This window comes from Rhea pennata, chromosome 8, assembly GCF_028389875.1.
Source record: "Rhea pennata isolate bPtePen1 chromosome 8, bPtePen1.pri, whole genome shotgun sequence".
NCBI classification, from domain to species: domain Eukaryota; kingdom Metazoa; phylum Chordata; class Aves; order Rheiformes; family Rheidae; genus Rhea; species Rhea pennata.
In genome coordinates, this window is record NC_084670.1 from 12300678 (window position 1) to 12325950 (window position 25273).

The window sequence follows — 25273 nt, forward strand, 5'->3', positions numbered from 1 at the left end:
TTGGATGCTCAGCGCTGGCACTAAACAGTCAGGATGGGCCACGGGGAATGCTCCAGGCCCTGGCTCCTGCCCTTGCCCCCACCCAGTGGCCAGGGGTTCAGATCCATAAAATCTAGCCCAGGGCTAAGCCAGCGCGTGGGGGACAAGGGCTTGTTTTGCTGGGGAAGAACGTTGCCTCTGCAGGGGTCTAGCGAGTATCCCACAAAGCGGAGAGGGCAGCTGGCCTTTCCCCGTGCACGGCTCTGGGCATCTTGCCCTAGCTGGGCCCCTTGCAGGACAGAAGCCTTCGGTGCCGCCCCAGGGCTGAGCGAGGAGGGGGCAGCCCCGAGGGTGGGGAGGGCAGGAAGGGGGGGCCATGCCCCACAGCCCCTGGCTGAAGGAGGGAGCGCGGACAGGCGGGAGGCCAGGCAGGGCTCTGAGAGGACGGCGCGGGCAGGTCCTGGTGGGTGGCATGGTTGACTGACCAACCCCATGCACAGAGACTCGAGCTCTTGGGAGGGCTCCTTAGGGCTGGCGTGCCGGGTCCCAGTGGGGACAGAGCACCAGATCCTGCTGCAGCTCCTGAGGGGCTGCCTGGGCACAGCGGGGATCTGCAGAGAGAGTAGAGGTAAGCAGGGGTTGCCCAGGGCAGCCCCGAGCACCTGGCAGGATTCGGCACTGCTGGCAGCCCAGGTCCTGACCTCAGCAGGGCCCTGCAAGGAAAAGCCCTCAGTGCTTACCTGGGCAGCTGGTCAGGACTCTCCACATCTGGGGAGAGGCTGGGGCGTGCGGGCCAGGGGCCCAGCTGCAAATCCTGCTCCATGGCTCTCCTCTGGCCTTGCAGCTCTGAGGGGAGGGACACGAGGAGGAAGGAGCATCAGGCCGGGGGCACGAGAGCATATCCATCCCACACTTGATGCAGGGCACAGCGCGGCATCCCCACCTCTCCTGACCCCACCACATGTCCAGAGCTGAGCGTGAGCCCTGCCTTGCATGGGTGCCTTGCCTGTGCGCCCTGCTTTCCTCCCCACAGAGTCCCCTTACCTGCTAGGGTGGGCTCCAGTGCCTGTGGCCCCATGGCAGCATAGTGTTCTTCCTCCAGGCAGTGCTGGGGAAAGGCAGGGGGGCAAGAGAACTGAACAACAGCCCCACACCAGGGACACACAAGGTGTGGAGCTCCTAATGGAGATCACAGCCACTTACAAATCATGGCTGGGCAAGAGACACAAGCTCAGAGCCCCCTCATCACCCCATGCACCTCCACCCCAGCAGTGGGGAGAACCCAGTTGACTGGGCCCCCAGCATCTGCTCTATCCCTTCCCAGCCTCTCTCCACCTGCTGGCTCAGCACTGCCAGGCTCTGCTTTGGACTAAAAGCCAGCGGGGTCCTCATCACCCACTGTACGGCACAGAGGTGGGGCAGACCGCAGCCAAATGACAGCCAGGCCAAATCCTAGGGGCACACATAGGGCACAGGACTCACCTGGAGGTGGGTGATGTGTTTCTCCAGGTCATGGCACTCTTCTTCCAGCATGGACCTGGGGCAGAGATGGTCAGTACTTTGGGCCCAGCACAGGGAAGGGGTCTGCCCCAAAGCAGGCATCCTCCTGCACCCCTCCTAGGATACGGTGTTGGCTCAGTAGGAAGGCCAGGGCAAGGTGCTGCTCAGGGTGGTGATCGGGGAGGGCTTGAGCTTTCTCAGAGTTCAGGAAATACCCCAGGGGAAACAAGGCTCAGAGCAACTGTCCTGCATGGCACGGAGAACCCCAGCAGTCTGGCCCAGACACCAGCCCAAACACAGTGCCAGTCCCCCAGTGACCACGCAACCTCGAGCATCCCTGACACAACGTGGCCCGGACACCAGCCCCAAGGGCAGAAGAGGGTACAGGATCTGTGCTGCAGCCAGCCCTGTGGCGTGCAGCAAACAGGAGGACAGGCCCACTAAGGGGAGAGGGACTCTGCCAGCCACTCACTCACCGGAGCTGGGGCAGCACCTGGGGCAGGTGGGTGATGTTCAGCTTGTCTCTGAAGGAGTCCAGACGCTGGGCCAGCCCTGAGGCCGAGCTGGGGGCAGAACACAGGCAGGGGCTGAGCTGGGGGAGCAGGGGCAAATCACTCCCTGTGAGGGCACTGCAGGGTCTGGCCCACCGCAGGCAGTGCAGGCGGCCAGGGAGCCTCTGCTGCCACGAGCCTTCCCAGGGATATAGCAGGGAGCCCGTGGCTGTAAGGCGCACATGGCCCGTGGTGCTGAGCAGTATGGGGACCCACCTGGGAGCAGCGCAGTCCTGCAGGGGTATGTCTTGCCTCGTTCCTGCAGTCCTCTCCATGGCAAAGCTGACCACACGGGGGCTGTACCTGGCCATAGCCCTGCCTCCATCTCTGCAGGAGACACAGGCGAGCTCCATGCCCCGTACTGGGGTGCAGACCCCACCATCACCCATGGCAGGTGCTCACAGCCCTCACGCTTGGCCGTCTGAAGGGCTGCTGCCACCCTGGGGTGACGCTGAGCCCAGTGGGAGCGAGAGGTCTGAGCCCCTCCGGCTCCACGATCCTCCTGGGCGTCCGGGGCCACCAGGGCTGCCTCGAATCCCAGCTCCACCACAGGGTGCAGGGGCAGACCCCAGGCACAGCTGCGTCACGGAGCAGCCCCAAATCCCAGCTCCACTGCAGGATGCAGGACAGCCTCAAATCCCAGCTCAGCTGCAGGGTGCAGGGACAGACCCCAGGCCCTGTCACAGAGCAGCCCCAAAGCCCAGCTGGGCCACAGGGTGTGGGGCAGCCCCCCCGGCCTGGCTATGCCCACGTACCTGCCCTCCTGTGCCGCCTGTTGCTGGAGGCCGAGCAGCAGCAGCCGGATCTCCCCTCTCACCAGCTCCCTGAGCTGGGGAGGCGCAGCCAGGAGGGCCTGCGAGCCAGCCCCACGCACAGGGTCCCCGGGGCTGTCAGCGCGATGCTCCTGCCGCAGCTCCTGCAGGACCGCCACCTGCGCGGCATGGGGGGCTGGGTGGCAGGGGGCAGCCCCCCACGGCGCCGGGGGGCTGGGGCCGGTGCAGTGGGAGGGGGCCCACCTCGGCATGCAGCTCCAGACTGCGCTCCACGGCCTCCTCACCCAGCATGCGCCGCACGGCCGGGCGCTCCCCGGGGGGCAGCCGCTCCTCCAGCAGCCCCCACAGCGAGGGCCGCCCCGGGGCCCCCCGGCACGGGAGCATGGGGCAGCCCCACGGCTGTGGGGCAGGGAGGGGTCAGGGTAGTGTGGGGCTGGGCCGCTCCCCCGCCTTAATCCTGCTGCTCCCCCTGGGCAACTGCAACTCATGCTCCCCACATGCCAGGCTGGAGGCCCACTCCAGCCCCACACAATGGCCACCCCCACCCCCGACTCCTGCCTCCCACCCCCCACACTGCCCCATGGGCCCCCTGTATTCCTGTCTCCAAGTGTGGCTCCCCACGGCACTCCTGCCCCATGGGCCTCCCCCTCCTGTCCCCATGTGCTGCCCTCACCCCACACACTGCCCCATGGAAGTGCATTCCTGCATTCCTGTCCCTATGTGCTGCCCCCTATGCCCCCCACAATGCCCCACAGCACCCTGCAACCCTCTGACTCCTTCCCCACACACTGCCCCACAGCCTTCATGCTCCCCCACCACCGCCCCACACCCCACAACTCTGCCCCACACCCTAAATCCCTGCCCCACACTCTACCCTGCATCCCACTCCATACCCTCAACCCCTACCCCCTATCCCACCCCACACTATACCCTATGCCCACACTCCCAACCCCTACCCCCACCCCCACCCCACCCCACCCCCTGCCCCCTATCCCACTCCGCCCCCCCCCGCCCTGCCCCACGGACCCGCGCAGGCCGGGCGCAGCTGGCCCGCGCGGCCGCCGTAAACTCCCCCGTCTCCATGGCGACGCTCCGCCCCGCTCCTTAAAGGGGCCGCGTCGGCCGGAACCGCTGTGGGGCAGCTATAGGGAAGGCATAGGGTCCACATGGAGAGCACAGAGGGCTCGCATGGGGCAGGCACAGGGCCCACATGGAGAGCACACAAGGCAGGTGTGGGGCAGGCAGGGGAGCCAAACAGAGATTGCACGGGGCAGGCGTGGGGCAGGCATAGGGCCCACATGGAGAGCACACAGGGCAGGTGTGGGGCAGGCCCACGGCAGGGTGGCACACGCACAGGCTAGGGCTGCCCCAGCCCCACGTGAGGCAAACCAAGGGCCCTTCCCCTCAAGGGAGCCCTCCGAACTTTTGAAACTTTTATTAAATACAAAAACCCTGGTCTCTACGACCGAACGCTGCATTCAACGTACGCTCAAAAAAAGGGTCAGACATTCAAATGTACAAAAGTCACGGGCGCCCCCGGCCCCGGCCCGCTGCCCCCCGCCCCGAGGCGCCGGCTGCTCCCGCCCTGCTTCGGGGGCTGCCGGGGGCCCGGCCGGCCGCCCCGCGGCCCCGTCCTCCTGCCCGGCTCCAGGAGCGGTCCGGAGAGCGGCCGCTGGAAGGAGCCGGGGGGCAGCCCCCCGCCCGCCCGCCCCGCGGAGCTGGGATGCTGCTGGGGGTTGAAGGTGCCCCCGCGGAGCCCCCGCGGAGGGGCGCGGGGGCGGCCGCAGCCCGACGAGGCAGGGGCCTCCCTGCAGGCGCGCGCAAGCAGCATCTGCCCTGGGGCAGGGGGGCCAGGGCCACCACCCCCAGCCCCGGGGAAACTGAGGCACGGAGAGGGGCATTTGCTAGCCGGAGGTCTCTGTTTGGCAGAGCTGAGGTGCGGCCCTAGCTCTGAGCACCAGACTAAAGCAGAGGAAGACAGCGAGCCGCGGCGGCGTGCTGAGCAGCAGGGGCGGTGCCGGGCCGGGGGTGGCACCGTCACCCCGATACCTGCCTGCTGGGGGGCCTGGGGCTGCTCCCACCGCCGGCCAGGGCAGCGGTGTCTCCGGCGAGGAGAAGGGGGAAGCCTGCACCCCACTTCTCACAGCGCCTGCTGGGACCCTGAGCGGGGCACTCAGCTGCCCAGGAGCAGCCAGGATCTCGTCCTGCCTCCCTGGGGTGGTGCAGGGGCCGACGGGGGCAGGGGGCTCCTTGCCAGGGCGGGGGCTACCTCATCGCTCTGTGCCCAGAGCCACACGTGGGGCAGACAGGCTCCTCAGCCAACACAGGGAGGATGGGGTGGGGGTCTTGGAAACACACTTGGAGGGACAGGGAGGGGGAAAAAAGGAGGGCAAAATCCTCAGTACCAAGGGGTGGGCTGGGCGCAGCCATCTCCAAAAGGCAGCAGAGTAGGCAAAAAACATCCCCATCCAGTCTTTGCTCTTGGGCTGGGGCAAAATCCACAGTGTCCAGCCAGCCCAGGCACAGAGCCGCCGGCCACAGGGCAGGATCCCGCTCCGGGCCCGGGGGCCTGAGGGTTGGCTCCACGCAGCTCTGCACGCAAGGGCAAGCGCTAGCCCCGGGCCAGGCGTGGGGGCGGCTTGCCAATCTCCACCGTGATGTTGGTGTACAGGGGCTGGCGTGAGACCTCCACCACCCGGTACTGCAGCGAGCTGATCCCATCCCGCTTCATGGTCATTTTGGTGTTCTGGATCTTGGTGAATCTGACAAAAACAGCAGTGAGATGAGGCAGGAACTAGATAGGCTGCCTGCTGTGGGTCCGATGATGCTGGTGTGTCCACAGCAGGACCTCAGTGTGTGTGAGCAGAGCAGAGAGCCCTGACCGTGTAGCATGGGGGCAGCTGACCATAGGCAGCATAGCCAACTGCCCATGAAAGAGAGCCCAGGTGTCCTGGCTCCCCCCAGCCCCTCCAGCTCACCTCTGCGGGTTGGGCTCATTGTGTTTGTCGCGTTCATGCTTGATCATGCGGTACCTTCCGATGCGGATGTCGGGCCTCGACACCTTCATGCCATTCAGGGAGATCCTGGGGCCAGAAGCAGAGGAGGAGGTCAGTGTGCATCCATGGGCACAAGGGTGGCAAATGTCCTTGGCCCAGAGACATCTAGGGACAGCCCTTGTCTCCCACGCACCATCCCGAGGACCGCCGGAGCCTGGCCAAGCACCCCGTGCTGTGAGCAGAGCTGGGGGGCTGGCACAGGGCAGGATGGGCTGCTGGGGCACCCAAAACTCATGTCCACAGGGGGCCCTGCTGTAGCCCCCTCACCTGCTGCCCCCCAAGCATGCTCCAATGCACAGCTGCACATGTGGTTTTTATACAACATGCACTCTTCCCCCATTAAAAACAAACCTGCCCCTAGCTAAATGAAAAACAAGTGTGCACTCTAAGCCTGCTCTGTGCTAGCCAGAGCTAGCTGAGCAAAGCCAGGCCACAGCTGGGGCAGCGCCAAGGCTGGGGGTGCTGCCCGCTGCGTGGCAGAGAGCGCAGGAACCGCTGCTCGCTCCCGGCGACCTCCAGCTCTGCAGACACGTCACTGTTTGGCCTGCGCTAAGCAAACACCACTATGCCTCCACAGCTCTGCGGCCATTGCTGTTTACATTCTCCAAATGCCGGTGCCCTTTGTGCAGCACAGCTCTGGCCTCAGTTGCTTTTTCTGTCTGAACAGCCAGCAGGTGGGGAAAGATCTCCTTCTTGCAGAATAGTTCATTTAAAGTTGAGAGGCTGAGTGGGAACAGAAAAGCAGGAGAGCTCCCAGCTTCTGAACAGAAACCCCTCCTGGTCCCAGCAACATGACACCCTTGGGCTCGACAAGCGAGTGAGCTGAAGGGCAGCTGGGTACCAGGCAGCTGGGTGGCAACGCAGGCCCCCTCACAGCCCTCCTTACATTTTGAGGGCTCTCAAAATCTCTCTGAGAGCCTGGCACACTGCATCCTCCTTCACCAGAATGCCCCTGGGACCATCTCATTGCAGCAGTTACCTCTGGGTAGAAACCACAAGCTCTTTGCCCGCACACACACCACCTGCAAGAGGCTTTTAGTTCATCCAAGCCTTAAAGGCCCTTTGTGCACCACGAGCCACACACCGCTCTGCAGCCAGCACAGCCGGCCAGTATAAATGATGTGCACTGGAAATAAAGCTCTCCAGCTCCTGCACTGAACGCAGTGTGTGCGCACTGGGAGAGAGCCACAGAGACAGATCTGCATGCAGATCTGCTGCAGCCTACTGGCTGCCAGAAGAAATGCCTGTTTCAGCGCTGAGGCCACTACGTAGCTACTTCCAAGTTTTCATACAGATCCCAGAGTAGAACAGAGCCCACAGACCTTCCTGTTCACACAGCTCAGCCTACCTTGAAATAACAGCATCCTGCCCCCAAAGAGTAGCAGGAGGAGACTGGGCTTGAACTGCGCTGTGCAAGCTGCCCCACAAGGAACGCATAGAGCCCCCCCGCTCTCTGATACCCTCAGGCAGGCTGGATTGATCCATGGCACAAGTGTGATGGTCACCAGCCGTGCTAGCTTTGACCGCACAGCTCCCCAACAGCTGGTGCATCCCCCCCAGCTGAAGGAAAGCAACCTCCCCCCGCTGCATGCCAGGGATCCACCACACCCCCTGAAATCCCAGCAGCTCTAAGGTTGGTGTCAGTGCCTGCCAGAGCTCAGCAGGGAGCGGAGCAGAGCATCCCAGCACACCCCCAATACCCCTCCTACAGGTCCTGAGCCAATAGCTGGCAAGGGGACTGGCACCCACCGGTTAAAGATGTCATCATCCTCTCCCCCCCAGCCCCAGTACTCGTTGGGAAAGCCGTTGATCTTCAGGAACTGGGACTTGCTCAGCCCAGAGACACCTCCGAAGTAGCCAGCATAAGGCAACCTGAAGGGTGAGAGAAAATAGATCAGCCCCCAGGAGCAGGTTGGGAATGGGGCCAGCTTCAAGGGGATCTGCACCCCAGGGACAAGCACCAGCCCTTCCCTGCAGACTCTCCCACCCAGGACTCTGTGTGCTCTGCCATCCCATGTCACACTTTGAGCCATTGCCCCTCACTCTTGCCCCAGGCAACAAGCAGTGGGTAGCCTGTTTTAGCCCTGCAAGGCCATCCCAGCCCTGCCCGGGGAGCTGGATAATGCCGCAGCCACACAGGCACCAACCTGAATCCAAACTTGTCCATGCCGACAGCAAAGTGCCGTGGCTGCTCGTAGCAGCGATACAGGTTGCGGTCATCCATTGGGATGAGGTCCACATCACTGAAGATGAAGCAGTCGTACTCCTCATCATCCTTGAGCGCCTCCAGGAACCCCACATTGAGCAGCTTAGCCCGGTTGAAGGTGTCCTCACCATACTGCAGAGCAGAGCATGTGGCCACCGAATTCAGCAATGCCTGCATGCCTGTCCCAACCCCACTAGCTCTGTCGTCCCTCTCCGCTCACCTGATTGACGATGTAGATGCCATAAGCCACCTTCTGCCGGCGTAGGATGGGGTGCAGGTAGTGCAGCCAGTACTTGAGATGGTGCTCGCGGTGCCGGAAGGGGATGAGGATGGCCACTTTCTGCCGGGGCAGGCAGTCCTGGGGGGTGTACTTGCCACCTTGGCGCACATCGGGGTTCTCCCGCTGCACCCGCTCCATTGTCATGGGGGAGCTGAACTCGATGAGCAGCCGCCCAACTGCAAAAGCCAGAGCAGGGTGATGCCAACAGCACAGGATACAGCTGGGGACCACAGCCATCTGCGCCATGACTGCAGTCCTGGACACCCACCCTCTCAGCCAGGCTGGCAAAGCAATCTGCAATCCTGCAAGAGGCACCAGCACTGCTGAGAATGGGGGATACTCAGCACCCTTCCCAGATAGAGGCAGAGAGCCTGGGCGAATCACAAACAAAACCCGAAGGAACCCAGTGTCCTGCTACCCGTTCTAGGCTTGGTTTTCTCCAATAGTCCCTGCACTGCTTAACCCCCAGGACCACCAAGAAGGCTATGCTGAAGGGGGAATGGGACACACACCAGCACCCAATGCAGCCTCATGCTCAAAGCCAGAGCCCAAGTCCCCTACTCTTGCTCTGCACATCTCACCTAAGCCAGGAGGCATCTCCTGGCAGGGCTGCAAGGGCTTCTCCGTGACGGACTGGTTGGTGTTGGGCTTGGCGCTGGGAGACGGGGGCTCAGCACCAGCAGGCCCGTAGCTGGGGGCAGTGCTGTTGGGCCGGGAAGAGTTGGAGAAGGGGTGAGCACGCGAGGCGTTCCTAGCGTTGAAGCGGCTGAAGAAGTCCAGGTGCTGCGCGTAGACATCAAAGTAGAGGATCATGATGATGACGAAGTGAAGCAGGCAGAGCAGCAGCACAGCCTTGCAAATCCTTTCCAGGGTCACCCCCAAGAGCAGCCTGGTCATCTTCTGGGCATGGGCAGGCAGACATGTGCGCTTAGCAGGGCAGGGGGGCGGCTCCAGCCACGGTCACGATCCTGCCAAGATACCCCACACTCAGGACACAACCAGCCACATCCTCACTCTGCCCACTCGGCACCTGTTGTGCCACCCAATCCCAGCCCCAACGATGCAGGGCAACCTGAGCAGTCCCCCTGCACACAGCTCGGCCTGGCTCCTCCAGCAGGAAAAATGCAGGAGAAACTTCGGGGCAAGTGGCGCAGGGCCAGCCCTGTGCCAGGCAGCACAACCACCCTCCTGCCCCTCGCAGCCACAGCAGGTCCCCACCCCGGGGCTTCCCCGCTTTCAGCAAGGCCGCGGTCCCCCGGTGTGAGATGGGGACCTCGGAGAGGGCCACGCTCAAAACACGGTCCGTCAGGGGTGTCGCAAGGGCGCCTTTTCCCGAGGCGCTGCTTTTCCCTGCTCCCTGCTCCCGGCAGCGACTGCCATGCTGGCGGGGGCTCTCCTGGAAGAGGCGCCCGGCGGCTGTCAGAGCGCTGAGAGGAGCGAGCAGCTGCGAGGCGGCCGCCGCGCCAAAAGGGAGCGCGTCCCGGCAGAGCCGGCGAGGGCAGCGGCCGAGGGGTCCCGCCGCGCCTCAGGGAGCCCCACTTCGGGCCCACGGCTCGGACCCGCCCCGCTCCTGCTCCCGCTGGCAGCGCCCCCCCGGGCGCCAGGCCCCAGGGAGCTGCCGCGAGCCGGGTCCCCTTATCTCACACATGACACCTGGAGCCAGGCCAGAGCCAGCTGCCGGAAAGGTGGACGGAGAGTGACGGAGAGCCCAGGCCGCGCCAGACCATCCTGCCCTTGCCGGCTCTCCAGCCCGGCCACCGCCGGGGCAGACCCGCAGGAGGGGGATGCTCGACCGCGCCGCGCACGGTGGACCCCAGCGCCGCTCGCCACCCTCAGCCTCTCCTAGGACGAGGCAGGGGTATCCGCAAGGGACAGGCGCACGGCTTAGCAGTGCCTGGGGGACACGGGGATGGGGCACTGCCACAGCAGGGCCCCTCGGGAGAGCCCCGGCAGCAGGAAGCTGCAGCACGGCTGGCACCCCCCAGCAGGAGCACAATTAGGACCCGAGGGTGCTGGCAACCAGCCCAGAGCCTCAGGGCCAGCCTGCGGGCTGCGGGCTGCTGCCAAGCCCGGCTGCTGGGGCCTCCCGGGGAGCAGCACGGCACAGAGCCTGTCGCGACGGCAGCGCGAGGCGACGAGCGGAGCTCGGGCGGCAGGAGCAGAGCCGAGGCGCGAAGCCGAGGCGCAGAGTGGGGCCTCCCACCCAGCCACGCAGCCAGCCCACCTGCGTGTGGATCGGAGGCTTCCCGCTGGGAAAGGCGGCGCAGCCTCGCATGCAGAGGAGCGCACAAGGTGCCCAAGGGCTGGGATCTGCCCTGGCGCAGCCCCTGCCCTTCCCTGGCTCACTCCGTGCGCGCAAGCAAGCCCCCAGCACCATCCGGGCTGCCAGGCCCTACCAACACAGGTGCAAGCCCCGTTCCCAGCACCGACACACACCACCCCGGACACTGCCCTGGTCCCAGGTGCTTTCCCCAAGCCACACACGGCAGCAGGCCCTCAGCTGCCCTGTTCTCATGTCAGCCACCTGCAGCCCTGGGTTTCCCCAGGTTTCTGCTTTGCCTCTCCTGCAGCAAGCTCTGCCCCAAATGCAGCCTGATCCCAGGCTGATCTCTGCCTGCTGGATGCTGCTAGGAGCCCACGGCCAGCACGTGAGGAAGCAGAGAGGAGCTGGAAAAGGCTCTGGGCCTGACCCACAACCGCTCTGCTCCCTCTCATGGCTGCGGGCTGCACAGGACAGATTTGGGCTCTGTGGGCAGGTTCCCCCTTCGCACGCAGGCCAGGGCCTTTCCCAAGCACCAGATGTTTTCTAGAAAAGACCTTCTGCGCATGGGGCACAATGGAGGCCAAGCCGGCTATGTTCTCCTGGGCCATCCCGAGGTCACCGCGCTGCACCATGGAGCAGAGCCCTCGACACGGGGACCAGCCTGTCCACACTGCCGGAAACCCTCTCCAAACCACAGCCTTTGCATGAGGCCAGCCGAACCCAGCGCCACGCGGCACGCAAAGCCATGCTGTCCCAGCAGCCAGACACGTAGGGACAGGCAGTGGGGACCAGCCAGGAGCACGCCCAAGGGAGGAAGCGGGTTTTAGGGACCAAGCCTCTCTTTTACCGGTGCAGCCCACACTGCCTGTGTGGGTAGACAGTATCACGAAGCGTGATGGGCAGGAGGGCACCCATGTGCTGTTCCTCAGCCCGCAGTGTGGCCAACAGCCTGCTTTCTCCTGTCACCCTAGTTTCTCAAACGTATACCTAACGGTTGTGGAACTATCGCATCCGAGCACAGCCTTCCGCATGCTGTCGTGGAAAGGCCTCCGCTCTCCGCTAAGGAGGCCGCGAGAGCTGGAGGCAGCCTCAACGCCAACGAAAGCAGAAGCACTCAATTAAACCACGGCTGTGGGACGAACAGTCAGAAAAACGCCAGCACAGTTCACAGTGGGCAGGTCCACGGGGGCTGCTCAACGTGACGCAACCCCCACCGCGAGGCCTCTACCGCTCGGGCGGCCGCTCCTACCGCTCGGGCGGCGAGCGGCCGAGCAGCGAAGCCGAGGCGGGCGGCGGTGCGCTGCGGCCTGGCCGTGCCGTCCCGACGGCCCAGGGCGGCTCGAGCCCCCTCCCGCCAGCGGCTCATCCCGCCGGAGGGCTCTGCGCTGGGCGGGAGCCGCCCGGGGCGGCCGCGGGGACGCCTCCGGAGCGGAGGGAGCGGGCATGTCTGGGAACACCAACCCCCCTCCTCCGAATCCTCCAGTCCTCGACGCCGGAAACACAGACGCTTCCTGGAAAAGCAGAAATAGACCAAGAACAAAGTAGATCCTGGAAGGGGCCGCGGGAGGCTCTCGGAGCCGAGTTTTAAAGGACGCCCCGCGGCGCGCTACCGACCGGGGCGGCGCTCCCGGCGAGACCCACCGCGCCGCCCCGCTCACCTGGCGCACGCGGCCGCGGCGCTGCCGCCTCGACGCCCCGGCCCGCCGCCGCCGCCCGTCCGCGCTGCCCCCGGCCCGGCCCGGCCCGGCCCGGCCCCGCGGCGGGTCGCACCCCCGCAGCGGAGGCCTCCGGCGCCTCGGCCTGCCCGAGGGGCGGCCGGGCCGGGCGTGCCCGCCGCGCAAGGGGCCCCGCGCCGCCAACGGCCGCTCCCGCCCGCCCGCGCCAGGCCCCGGCGGCCCCACTCACCGCGGCCGGGGCTGCCGCGCCGCCCCGCCGGCTCCTCCCGCAGCCCCGGCGCGGTCAGCGGCCCCCGCCGCCGCCTCCCGCCGCCGCCGGCCCGCGGGCGCCCATGCCGGGGCTGCGGGGGCCCTGCCGGCCGGCCCAGCCCGCACCGCCGAGAGCCGCAGGGAGCAGGGCCGCGCCCGCACGCCGGCTCCGCCCGCCGCCGCCGCCCGCCCCGGCCCGCCCCGCCGGGCCTGCGCCGCCGCCGCCGCCGCGCGGGCCGCCGCTCCCCCCGCGCCCGGGGCAGGGCCGCTCCCGCCAGGCCTCGGCGCCGCCGCGGGGGCACCGGCCCCCCGGGCCCGCCCCCTCCCCGGCCTCCCCCGGCCCCCCAAGCGCCCCGCGCGTGCCCTCAGCCACCCCGGCCCCCCAGGCCAGCCCAGAGCTGGGCCAGGCCCCATGAACTGCCCCCCCCGCTCCAGCCCGGTGTCCTCCATCCACCACCTCCGTTGCCCGCAGGAGCTCGATTCGCCCCGGCCCCCCACGCCGCAGTGCTCGTCTCGGCCCGTCAGCTGCCGGCCGGGGACCCGCCGCGGGCACGGCCCCAGGCGTCGCACCGAGGCCGCCCTGCTTGCCGGACGCTGAGCCTGGGCGCTCCGGGCACCGCAACGCTACGTCTCTTCGATCCCCCATCTCGGCAGTTCCCTGCGTCCAGCTGCGTTTCTGGCTGTGGTCGGGGCACTCGTTTCACAGAACCCCCCGGCTGACTCCTGCAGCCCTGAGTTGCATCGCTGGCTCAGAGCCCATCACAATGTATTTGCAGTTCCTCCCCCCCCCCGCACAATGTTTCTTGGTGTTTCCTAGCAATGAATTTCACTTTCTCTATCGAAATACCACCACAGAAAGATCTTGGTATAGTCCCAACGAGAGTTCAGCCCACCACAAGTAACTCAGCAGCCTTTCCCTGTTTTCCTGCCACCTCATGTTTATGAGCCCTTTAAGCAGTCCCTATCCTCAGACCTCTGTTTCCATCAACTCTGTGGTACCTTTTACCCGACTGCTCACCCAGGCGAGGGCTCTCCACCTTGGCCCTCAGCAGTTCCCTTAGAAAACCTCTCAGGTGCTAAAGCAGAAGTCAGAGCGCACTCAGGGCACTCCTGCCCTGAGCCCTGCCCCACAGCGCCCCAGGGAGCCTGTTCCACCCCTGAGAATTACAAGCCCTTCTCTCGTTAAAGCTGTCCAGCTTCTGCCTCCAACTCTTGGTTTTGGTCTTTGGTAGCTGTATTTTGTCTCTATCAGAATACTTACAATCAGTTGCCGAATCGGCTCTCCACCCCAGCTGCTGCTGCTCCGTAATGAGATAAAGTTCAAGATACTGGAGTCCCATTTAAGCATTTTCTCCACGCTTGAGCAGCAAGTATTCAGCGCACCCAAGTGCAAAGTCACACACCTAGAACAAGGGAGCGCAGGGCATGCTCACCCACTGGGGCAGCATTACCCCTGTTGGCTGCGTGAGAAGAGCAACGGGCCACCCCTGGCCACTGCAAGACCATCCCTGGTGATCTTGTTTCCATGCAACAGGCCTTTAGGCCAAGCAGGGGCTGGAACAGTTCTCCTGCCAAAGCCTTGACACACGTGAGTTTGATGTGGAAGGCAGAGTACCTCGCACAGGGAGTTTTCTGACAGCAGATAGATTTGTATCAGGCCAAGGCAGGGGCAATACTCATAGGTGCAAGACAAGAGGGTGAGTCCTTCAACCTGATTTTTAACAAGGAAGGTGATTAATCTGCAGCCCCTCTCCTGGCTGCATAAGCTCTCCAACCCCAGGCATTTCCTTCCTGAAGACACCTCTGCCAGGTTTGACACAGGTCTGCTGGGATGGCCACATAGCTCCTAGGTGTCTCAGCCATTGCTGGCCATTAGCAGCAGCGATGCCACAGGACAAGGGAACTGAGCTCATGTAGGAAGGACAAAGCTCTGCACAGACTTTTCATCCTTTCTTCTTTGCAGGGCCTAACTTCCATCCCTATCATCACACTGGGCACACAGACCAGAGCTCCTGGTCCCAAGCTCCATCCCTAGAAGACAACCGGTGCTGCTGGTGGGAGCAGATCACCTTGGCACAGTGCAGAGCTTGGCACTGCAGAGCAGCTTTGACCTGGCCCTGCTCAGGGCAGGGGCAAGCGCAAAGCAAGACGAGCCTCTCACTTCTCACCAGGGCTCTGGACTGCAGCCCTCAGGCTGCATCCTCTCCCACACAAGTAGAGGGCAGCCCCGTAACAAAACCATCCCTACAGCAAGCTGCTCCAGAGCTTGGAGAAGTGCACAAGGAGATGCCAGGCTGGGCTAGGTTTCCCACACCTACCGCTGAGGTGCTGCTGTCCCACAGCACAGACGCAAACAGCTTGGCCACAGGGCTGCACTCTGGGGCACAGGGGGCTCTGCCAGCAGTACAACAGCCCTCTACACCACCACTCCCAGATGGGATTAAAGCAACCAGACAGATTGCAGGGCTGGGCACAGGCTGTACTAGACACAGAGCCAGGCCCCACCAGCACCAGCTCAGCCATCTGTGCCCACAGCACAGAGATCTCTGGCAACGCCAAGGTCCCAGTAGCTGGGACACAACCTGAAGCCTCTGCAGGAGAAGCCAGCAGAAGAGTCAGTACAGAGGCAGCTGCCCTCATCCAAGGGCAAGATCAGGAGATACAAACATTTCCCTGGCTCTAGCAGCCCTTCCATTGCCCCAGCCTGTTGTATTCAGGCAAGGAGGGAGATAAGCAGCTTCAGACATACATGTGCTCCAACCAAGAGCAGCACTGACAGCACTGGGGGTTAGATGCTCCTCTTGCCAAGGTGTACAGATAGCACAGCAAGACGAAGGCCTCATGCTGGATGTAGCAGACTGCAGCAGCATCAGCTCTGTGCTCTTTGCAAAGTGGAAGCAGAAGGACTTTGTTCCTCCCTTCCCCCAAGCAGAAGAGCTGCAGGGGAGTCTGCAGCCAGCTTTCCCAGGCTGTAGCTATTGCAGCCGGGGACAGGCTAGCAGAGTGGTTCCACCCATACGCTACCCTGGGACCAAGAGCCACGGGGCACAGGCACGGGCACTGCAGACTGGAGGGGCCAGGCACCCAGCAAACAGTCAAGCAAGGGAGGCACCAGCTGGAAGACTGGAAGTGTAAAATCTTGGCTTCTCAGCTCTTCTGTTACTTTCCACCTGCACAATAGGTTTAAGGACACTGCAGGTAGAAGAAGCAGTACTACATGCCTTCTCTGTGCTAAGTCATCTGGACAGGATCCGAAAGGCCGAAACCAGCTTGTGCCTGTGCCTCCAGCATGCCTCACACAGGGCAGTGCCAAGGCTGGTAGGAGCCTGGCTGAGCCAGTGCAGAGCAGCCTGCTCCAGCAGCCTGCTGCTAGGCAGCAAAGCAGAGCTCCATGTTCCCACAGTCCAGCAAGGGTGGCTTCTCGTAGGCTGAGCAGGTAGACTGGTTAACCCAGGCACGCGTGGCACCACCTCACACAGGGCAGATATCACCAGGCTCCTGGAGCACAGCAGAGATTTTGCCAGAGGGACATCTCCAGGCACAGGGTCAGCCTAGATCAGCCCCTGCTCTCCAAAAGCCTCCCCAGCAGACCCATGGCCACATGCAGTGCAGAGGAAGAGCTGCAGCTTTGGACAAGAACCATATTTATTTCACGGACACGGAATTGCACTGTTGATCGATTCTACGCACACTGGGGACACGCAGCAGCACGACCCCCACCAGGTTGGGCCAGGCCCTTGGGGGCAGAATTCACACAGAGATATTTGTTTCTTCCACGGGGCCGATCATCAGGAAGGGAGTCTAAACAGATAGGCTCCCACTCTTGCTTGGGGGCAGCTCCCGCCCCAATCAAGGATAGAAACATTAAATAAGTATTTACAGCACCTCCTGGGGCAGGCTGGAACAGGCTGGATGAGATGGGGCTCAGTTGCCCATTTTTACCTTAGATGTCTAGAAAAAAAGAAGAGAAGTCAGGCCATGCCCCATAAACCCTGGCTTGGCACCCCAATCCCACCCAGGCCTAGGCAGCCACAGGCACCCTGGGACTGCCTGGAAGCTGCACACAGCTGATAAGCCCCACTAAGGGGACACAAGCATGGCACAGGGCACATCCAAGATGTGACACCCTTGGTGGCAGTAGCTCAGATGGGCTATCAGCAGAGTTCACACTGCGGTGCAAAGGCATGCTCTCCTGCGGAGAGAGCTGCATCACCCACAAGCCTCACGAGCAGCTTCCCCCACCACTTTGGAGGATTGTGTTGGAGCACAGGTGTGTCTGCCTGGAGCTGTAAAGCAGCAGGGTAACAGGCACCTTGTGCTCACGTAAGCTGGGGGACCCCAGGAGGCAGGTACCTGCAGGATAGCAACGATGACCCCAAACAGTCCTATGGCACTGCCAAAGATCTCCACGATCAGGATCTTGACGAAGAGGCTTGTGTTTTGAGCATCAGCCAAGGCAGCCCCGCTGCCCACGATGCCCACGCACACCCCGCAGAAGAGATTGGACAACCCCACAGTCAGGCCAGCCCCAAACATGGAGAAACCTATGAGAAAGGGACACTATGAGATCAGGGGGCAACCCCCTCCACCTGCACCCAAAGCATGCTGCAGCAACTCTGGCTTGAGACAACCCAAGAACCAGAGCAACAAAACACCAGCAGCTCTCCGCTTTGGGGAACAGGACTGCTCCAGAGTGCAGCCAGGCTCCCGCAGTGGATGACAGTGACCAGGATAGGTGAGGTATTTGGTGGCATCTCCCTCCCCAAGTGGTGTCTGAAGGGATGTAGTAGTCTTGCTGAGTCCAGTAAGATTTGACATCTTCCCAGAGGCCTTAGCAGCTGCTGCTGCCCATGGGGAGATCAGTGTCAGTGCTGGGCAGCAAAGCCCCTGCCCTGGCTGGGTGAAGGAGGGCCTAGAGAAGGTAATTTAAAAGCTGCATTCTGGCAAAGGAGTTGCATTTGCTTTCTAGGACAGCGCAGAGAGCCTTGCCATACTGTTCAGACACAGCTGACAGGGTCAGCTTGGATGGAGCCAGTCAGCTCCGGAGCAGGGCACAGGCCAGGCAAGGTGGGCTCTGCAGCCCTGTTCTCTATGGGTGAGCGCAGAAGGGGCAGCAGGAGGCTGCAGACAGAGGGAGGCAAAGCTCACAGCCATGTTACCAGGGACCTGAGCAGCCCTTACCTGCGTGGTAGTTCCTGGCCCCAATCGTCTCTGGTGTGACTGCAGAGAAAGGCTAAAAGAAAGCACAAAGCCTGAGTTAGCAGCAAGTCTGTGGTCTCTGGAAGAGCTACCTTTCCCCAGTATAGCCTGGGGCAGCCCCAGTCTGACCAGAGCTGGGCTCTGGCTCTGTATCCTTATAAGGCTTCATTACTCCATCTTGTGTGTGCTCCCCCATCCCACCCTCAAGTGTGGACAAGAACCACCCCACAGACCTCCAGCCCAGGGGCTCACAGAGCTATAACAGCATCCAACAGCCCCAGAGGGCCATGGCTTCCAACCCTGGCCCTTGCCTGACTGCACGCACATGGGCGCGAGGCTGACAAGGCAGTCCTACCCTTCCCGTACCTCAGCCATGTTACTGATGACAATTGCCATGATGATCCCATAGATGGCCACAGCCTCGCAGAAAATGATGCTGTGAGAGAGAAGCAAGTTGACCGCAATGCCTCAGGCTCTGCCCCCGACCCTGAGCAGCCCACCCCAGCTTGCACTCCACCAGCCAGCAACCAGATTCCTCCCAGGTCATGTCAGAGCCTGTCCCAGTACAGCCAAGAACAGGACAGCCCAGTCCACCCACTGTTCTCCTCTCCAACAAGGGAGACAGGAGATGGTTGTGCTGTGCCACCCAAGTAACATATGACATCCCTATAGCAACCAGGCCCTTGGGTCCCCTCCCTTCCACCAGCCCTGCTTGGCTCCTGCTGGGAAAGGCTGTGCAAGGTCCGGTGGGGTACCCGTTTCCTAGGGCAGGAAGTGTGATCTTGAGGTATTTGTTTTGAACACACTGGGCTCATTCACTGTGTGATATCACACCACTTGTGACCCTTCAAAATAACACTTGGGCTCCTTTACAGCTCTTTGTTTCCAGAACAGCAGCAGCAGCTCAGTAAGGAACAATCTGCCACCAGCGCCCAGCCATAGATAGGACAGGAGTCTCTGCACTGGGCTGGGACCTGCACTGGTCAGGTAGGGTGTGAGCGTAAACCCCAGATCGGTACTTACCTGACCAGGTTCTTGGTTTTGATCCGAGGAGCTTTGACTCCACCACCAATGATGCTGGAGCCTGTGATGTAAATCCCCCTGCAGCAGACAAGGGTGGTTGGTAGAGGGTCTGGCACACCCTGAAGGGCTATATAGAAAAATCAGATCCTTCTAGCTGAGCAAGCACCCAGCCATGCAGCTGGGGAGATACTGTGGGCCCAACCTACCCACCTCCAGGGTGCACATGGTCCCAAGCACAGCCACTTACACTGGCAGAATGGCTGGGGACACAAAAGCAGCCACAGTATAGCTGACCAGCTCAACCTCTGAAGAGCCAGGGACACCTCTGCCCCTCTACTAGCTCCACTCCAAGTAGCCTGCTGGGTGAAGGAGCCAGTCCAGATCTCTGAGGAGCCCTGTGACCAGGCCCCACTGCTGTGGTGACCCACCCACGCTCCCTGCATGCACATGCTGTTCTACTCCCGCTTGGCCATGGAAAACCATAGTAGGCACAGAGTTCCTGAGGCAGAACAGCAGGAGTTTGCTGAAGTCCAGCCCCAACTCACCAGGCAGCTCCCACCACAGACAGGGAGATGGCAAGGCCAATGCCCAGGTTGGACCACATGAAGGGTGAGGTCTCTGTCAGGAACCTGGATAGGGAGGAACATTCTGAATTAGTACACAGGCAGAAACCCCCTAGCCATGGTGCACAGCCCCACAACAGTACTCCCAAACTCATCACGCTCACCATGCAGCTAGAAATGAGTTGGGTAGGCCAGGATCTCCCTCCTGACACTCACCACACAGCAGAAGCCTGGGCTGAGAGGACACTGGTCCCCTGGCCTTCTGCTGGGAGAGGGGGACAGAGATGAGAAAGGGCAGTGATGGTGAAACCAGGACCCTGCACCAAGCCAATCACACAGATACGTGGCCAGCATCCTGCCTGCAGCCAGGTGCTTTGGTGTACACACACCACAGACCCAGCTGCTGCCGTGAGAGAGCAGGCACTCTAAGAGTTCAGTTAGGCTGCCACACACCAACGAAGGATCTGCAAGGGAGCAGCAAGGCCTGCCACCACAGAACTGGTGCCAACATCCCCCGAGACTGCTATCCCTTGCACCAATATTCATGCTGGAGAGGAGATGGGGAAAAACTGCCCTGGGGTCCTGAGAGAGACTCAGTCCTGCTGTATCTCCAAGCAAAAGACAGCCTGCACAGCTGTGCCAACAGCATCTCCAGGACAGTTTCAACTAGGGTGCAACCTATCTGGCCTTCCCCAGACAACAGGAGCAGCCTGTCTGCAGCATAAGGCACAGTCAGCTAGCCACAGCCCCCCTGGGGAGGAAGGAAGCATCCTCTGAAGAGGGATGAATTCGGGTCTCACACGGAATGGAGACCCCACTCAGCTGTAGCTCTCATGCCACAAAGATGCAGAGCGACCACTGCCCAGCACCCAAGAGCAAGCACTGTTCTCATCAGGTGCAGCCAACATCGACCCCCTCCTCACACAGCCCTGCCCCTGGCAGGGAGGATGCTGGTAGTTACAGGGAACTCACCAGGCCACATCGAAGCGGAAGCCCAGGTCAAATATTGTGTAGCAGATCCCTGAAAAGCAAAGAGTGACACAGGAACCTTTAGACAGGCACCATGCACCAGTCTGGTACTGCTGTTTGCTCTCCCACCTGTGAGCCTACATCAGCTGACAGGCAGATGAGGACACAACCCCATGGTAGAGGCCAACAAGCACAGCATATCACACAGGAGGGTTACAGGGGCGACCGTCTCAGGCGTGCAAAGCAGAAGTGCCCCTCTGAAGTGCAGCCTCACTGACCCCAGTATTCCTGTGCTGCCAAAGGAAGAGTCTGTGCAGCTCTCTCACATGCTCATCAGCACAGGCATCCCCACACCTCAGACCAGCCTTGTAGTCGATACACCTATTTTCCATTCCCCATCCCTGCTGAGCACCCCCATGCCACGCTGGGCTGAAGAAGCTCAAGAGCAATGCACGGCCCTACGCTCCAGTACAGTCCCTGTCCGCATCACCTGATGGCTCAGTCCCGCTGGATAGCCACGGCACGGGGTGACTGGTCACGAGCTCTTGTTTCTCTCACAGGGGAAACGAGATGAATGAGGTCGTGCCCAGAATGGTTGTCACATGCTGCCCCATCACCACCTGACCCGGGTCTATGCACTGCTCACAAGGAGCCTGTCAATGCCAGGAGCTGCTGCCCCCAACCTCTAGTCCTTCCAAGGTCAGGGATGTTACAGCTTAGCTGCTGTGCTCAGTGTTTCCTCCAGGGTTAAGTCATATCCATGGAAGTTTATGCTCCCAACCAGGCATAAACCAGTCCCCTCAGGACTGCGAGGGGAGACTGCACTAGGTAAAAAGTGTGTTGTCTCCCTCAAAGCACAGGTAGAGCACAGGTGTCGTAGGAGAAACTGGATGCTGCACTGAACTGAAGATGCCTTCAAAGAGAGCAAGCCAAGTGGAGCGCCGCAGCATTAATTAATTCCTGGTGGAAACAGTCAATGGTTCGTAACCTGGACTGTCACTCTGCAAACACAGAGTGTTTTGCAGAGGGGCAACGGCAGGGCTGACAGCGAAAATTCAGCTTGCCCTTGGCACCTGTAACCTCAGCACCTCTCCCACGCTGAATTGTGACAAAGAGTCACACCCAGCAGCCTGAGCAAATGCAGAGGTGCTCTCACCAAAACACGCCTTACTCAAGAGCTTGTGAACACCAAAGGGAAAATACAGCTGCAGACCAGAACAGGCATTCGCTCTTCACAAGGCTCAAAGCAGGCAGCTGAAAAAGAGGCAGTGACCTGGCCCTACGTAACAGATAACTGCCAATAGTGTGGCAGCACCTGCTCCGCTCCAGATAAAGACAGTTAAGGAAGGGCTCTTTACCATTGCTGACTAGAGCCAGTGGCTGCGTGGCACTCACTCCTATCTAAGACCTGCACCTAGGGAAAAAATAACCCTAGGCACCAGTACAAGCTGGGGGCTGACCTGCTGGAGAGCAGCTCTGCCGAGAAGGACCTGGGAGTGCCGATGGATGACAAGTTGACCATAAGCCAGCAATGTGCCCTTGTGGCCAAGAAGGCCAGTGGTCTCCTGGGGTGCATTAGGAAGAGTGTTGCCAGCAGGTCGAGGGAGGTGATCCTGTCCCTCTACTCAGCCCTGGGGAGGCCTCATCTCGAGTACTGTGTCCAGTTCTGGGCTCCCCAGTCCAAGAGAGACAAGGAGCTACTGGAGAGAGTCCAGCGGAGGGCTACGAGGATGATCAGAGGGCTGGAGCATCTGCCCCATGAGGAACGGCTGCGAGAGCTGGGCCTCTTCAGCCTGGAGAAGAGAAGACTGAGGAAGGATCTTATCAATGTGTACAAGTACCTGAAGGGAGGGTGTCAAGGGGACGGGGACAAACGCTTTTCAGTTGTCCCATGTGACTAGACAAGAGGCAATGGGCAGAAGCTGAACCACAGGAAGTTCCGCCTGAACGTGAGGGGGAATTTCTTCACTGAGAGAGCGACAGAGCACTGGAACAAGTCGCCCAGAGAGATTGTGGAGTCTCCTCCTCTGGAGATACTCAAAACCCACCTGGATGCAACCCTGTCTACCATGCTCTAGGTGACCCTGCTTGAGCAGGGGGGTTGGACTAGATGATCTCCAAAGGTCCCTTCCAACCTTACTGATTCTATGAAGACCAGAAAAAAGAAAGACAGGAAACTTCTCAAATAATTAAAAGCAGCAAACAGGCCACCGCATCAAGCCTGCTGCTCCATTACCTCAGGAGTCACAGTCTGGAGGCAGGAGGTGATGGTGAGCGGGTGACATGACCAGCAGTAACGCAGAGCCCAGGAACTAGAGGAGCCCTTCCCTGCCCATGGCCAAGAGGCGCAGAACAGCTCACCACATGGGAGAGCCTTGTGCTGCTAACATAGATGGATCTGCCACATTGACCCTGTGTGCTGAAATCCGCCTCCTGGGACTCGGGCTGTGAAGACACCGGCACCCTGTGCTCTGGGAGGAAGTAAAATGACTGGCAGGCGAGCCAGCCCTGAAAAGGGAAGCAGTTACACCAGTCACTCCTCCCGACAGAGGAGCTGGAGTGGCTCCCCTCAGCAGTGACACACAAATGAGGAACACGGCCACGGCCAGGGAGCACGAAGGGAGGCCGCACCCTGGCCCACAAGCCTGGTGACCTTCACGGACACTGTCCTCTGTCTCCTCTGTGCTGCCATGGCTGGGCCTCGCCAGTTTGGTACTTGTTTGTGTTTTGGGTTCATTGCTTGGCCTGCAGAGCAGCAACTCAGCCAGTCCAGCCAGCCTCAGCTGCCCCACACCCCAGAAGCAGGAAAGAAGAGCTACACCCAGCTCAGTATGGATCTCTGTGACACCTTCTCTCTCTTCAGGAGCAGATGTAGCCTTGGATTCATATACACAGGAAATGGGGTGAAGGATGCTTTCCATGAACTCTGGCTCCTAGCCCTGCAGCCAGCAAGACAGAAAGCAGACAAGGCAGCGTAGCCAGGACCAGTAAAGTAGGGCTCAGGAGCAGGAGAGGAAATACAAAGAGGTACACTGCAACACTGCACAGAGCAAGACTGCTTCCTGCTTGTTCTGTCCCAGAAGAGGGACTGCAAGAGGGTAGAAGAGGTAAGGAGCACTCAGGCTCAGCTCACTGACGTTTTCTGACAGTTTCAAATTCACAGCATGCATCTGAGTTTGAGTGAACTACAGGATTCGGACAGCTCTCTAAGGCAGCCCTGGTCCTGGCACTATGTTCATTAGGCCTGCAGGAGAGATGCTGGAAACATAAGCAAGTGAGACACCCCCAGCTTCTTACTCAGTCTCTCCCCTCATCTGAGCAGCGAGACAGGAACCAAGTCCTTCCCCGCTGCTGCCTGGCTTGTGCTCACTTCACTCTGTGCTAGAAGAGGAAATAAGCAGCATAACCATCAGGTCCAGCATGCAAAACCTTCCCATTAACCCTTAGAGCTGCGCCTTTCGGGAGCATTAAAATCCACCCCTAGTGCCACCAAGCCTAATGGCACCAGCAGCAGGGCCTAGGCCTCTGTGAGCTGCAGCAAGGCTGTGCACCAGCTCTGCAAAAAGCAAGCCAAAACTGCACATCTTATGCCACTGTAGCATAGAAAAGCAGGAAGGCTTGGTCCTTTACCTAGAAGATACTGATTATCATAGCCTGAAAGCCCGACACTTGTCTTTGCCCACCCAGAGCACAGAACACAGGCTCCTGACTGGCACAAACACCTTTCTGCTCCCTTGCACAGACAGAGAAGCAAATCAACCATCCAAGCCAGATGGGTTCAGAGCACCAAGGGCTGATCATCAAACGGCAGCAGGCTGCCGCAGAAGAGCCACAGGAGCACTGCTCAGGGTCTGAGCCACCCACGGGGGCAGCCCAAAGCACGCTCACACCGACAATCAGGCAGAGGAGCCTGGGGAGCCGCAGAGCAGGGCTCCTCAGCACCACGGCAGGCTGCTGGCCAGCCCTCCTTCACCCCATGAACGGGTGAATGGTGCGAGAGGCTGCATGCCTCTGCCAGACAGCAATTCCATCACCAGCAGATGGATAGCCTTGCCCAGGCCTTCCACCCTTTCCTGCAAAAAAAGCTAACCCTTCCAGGCCCTTCCCTGTAAGGGAGCAGCCAGCAGAGAAACAAGCCCAAATCACTGACAAAGCCTCTCCCAACACCCCCTCATGCCCAGGACCATGCTACTCTTCTGCTCCCAGGACATACCCTACTCCTGCACTAGCATCCCACAGCACAGCTTCTCCCCATAGCGGGTATCTTGTGCCCCCCACACCCCACCATGCAGCTCACTTCCCTGCCCACCCACAGCACATGCTGCCATTGCATGCCAAGTTCCCCGCACCGCTCAGGACATCCCACAGCTGGACACCACCACCCCAGGTCCCCGTGCGCTCCCAGGAAACGGCCCACCCCAGCACACCCACGCCAGCTCACCGCCGCCGAGCCACCCCACAGCTCAGCTCCCCGCACGGCCCAAGGGTCTCCTTCTCCCACAGCTTGGCACCCTCAGCCCTCCAACAACCGATCCCCTGTTGATCCTGCGAGCCCCAACGCCTGTCTGCCGCAGCTCAGCCTCAAAGCCCCCGCCCCCCGGAGCCCCACAGCCCACCCCACGGCCCCCTCCGCCTCCCCGCAGCCCAGCCCCACAACCCCCTCCGCCCCGCCCCCGGAGCGCCACGACTCAGCCCCACGGCCCCCTCCGCCCAGCCCCACCGCCCCCCTGCCCCCCACGGCCCAGCCCGGCTGGTGCCGCGGAGACCCGCGGCCCGCCGCTCACCGACACACAGCAGCGTGCTCCAGAAGGCGAGGGCCAGCCCCGAGTAGAGCAGCGCGAGCCCCGTCATGGCGGCGGCAGCTCGGGACGCGACGGAGCGACCGGGCTCAGCGCTCACCTGACCCCCGGCACGTGATCGGAACCGCGGCGGCCGAGCGGAAGGCACGTGACCTCCGACCCGCACGGCGCGCAGCTATTGGCTGCC

At 61.6% G+C, this 25273-nt stretch overlaps 3 protein-coding genes across 5 annotated transcripts; all 3 read right to left on the reverse strand.

Annotated features, from left to right (window-relative positions):
- Positions 1-20: 20 nt before the first annotated feature.
- CCDC24 (coiled-coil domain containing 24) lies at positions 21-2459 on the reverse strand. Its single transcript, XM_062581603.1, has 7 exons — positions 2247-2459; positions 1956-2042; positions 1462-1516; positions 1024-1087; positions 720-825; positions 469-590; positions 21-187 (listed from the first exon to the last, which is right to left on the reverse strand). Exons 1-7 carry the CDS (start codon positions 2417-2419, stop codon positions 21-23), a joined length of 774 nt encoding a protein of 257 aa, XP_062437587.1. The 5' UTR covers positions 2420-2459.
- Positions 2460-4223: 1764 nt separating this feature from the next.
- On the reverse strand, positions 4224-13226 carry B4GALT2 (beta-1,4-galactosyltransferase 2). 2 transcript variants are annotated; one of them, XM_062581573.1, is made up of 7 exons: positions 13104-13226; positions 8927-9313; positions 8286-8521; positions 8007-8197; positions 7609-7731; positions 5782-5886; positions 4224-5565 (listed from the first exon to the last, which is right to left on the reverse strand). In XM_062581573.1, the coding sequence occupies exons 2-7, from the start codon at positions 9240-9242 to the stop codon at positions 5415-5417; spliced, it is 1122 nt and encodes a 373-aa protein (XP_062437557.1). In that variant the 5' UTR covers positions 9243-9313; positions 13104-13226; the 3' UTR covers positions 4224-5414. The 2 variants fall into 2 exon arrangements, with proteins under 2 accessions (XP_062437557.1, XP_062437558.1); XM_062581574.1 differs by lacking the exon at positions 13104-13226 and adding an exon at positions 12514-12593.
- A 2934-nt stretch (positions 13227-16160) lies between these two features.
- Positions 16161-25200, reverse strand: ATP6V0B (ATPase H+ transporting V0 subunit b). Of its 2 annotated transcripts, XM_062581272.1 has the most exons (8): positions 25072-25200; positions 20291-20339; positions 19301-19384; positions 18756-18833; positions 18099-18168; positions 17715-17766; positions 16887-17077; positions 16161-16484 (listed from the first exon to the last, which is right to left on the reverse strand). In XM_062581272.1, the coding sequence occupies exons 1-8, from the start codon at positions 25136-25138 to the stop codon at positions 16458-16460; spliced, it is 618 nt and encodes a 205-aa protein (XP_062437256.1). In that variant the 5' UTR covers positions 25139-25200; the 3' UTR covers positions 16161-16457. The 2 variants fall into 2 exon arrangements, with proteins under 2 accessions (XP_062437256.1, XP_062437257.1); XM_062581273.1 differs by lacking the exon at positions 20291-20339 and having other exon boundaries at positions 25072-25151.
- Between the last annotated feature and the right edge of the window lie 73 nt (positions 25201-25273).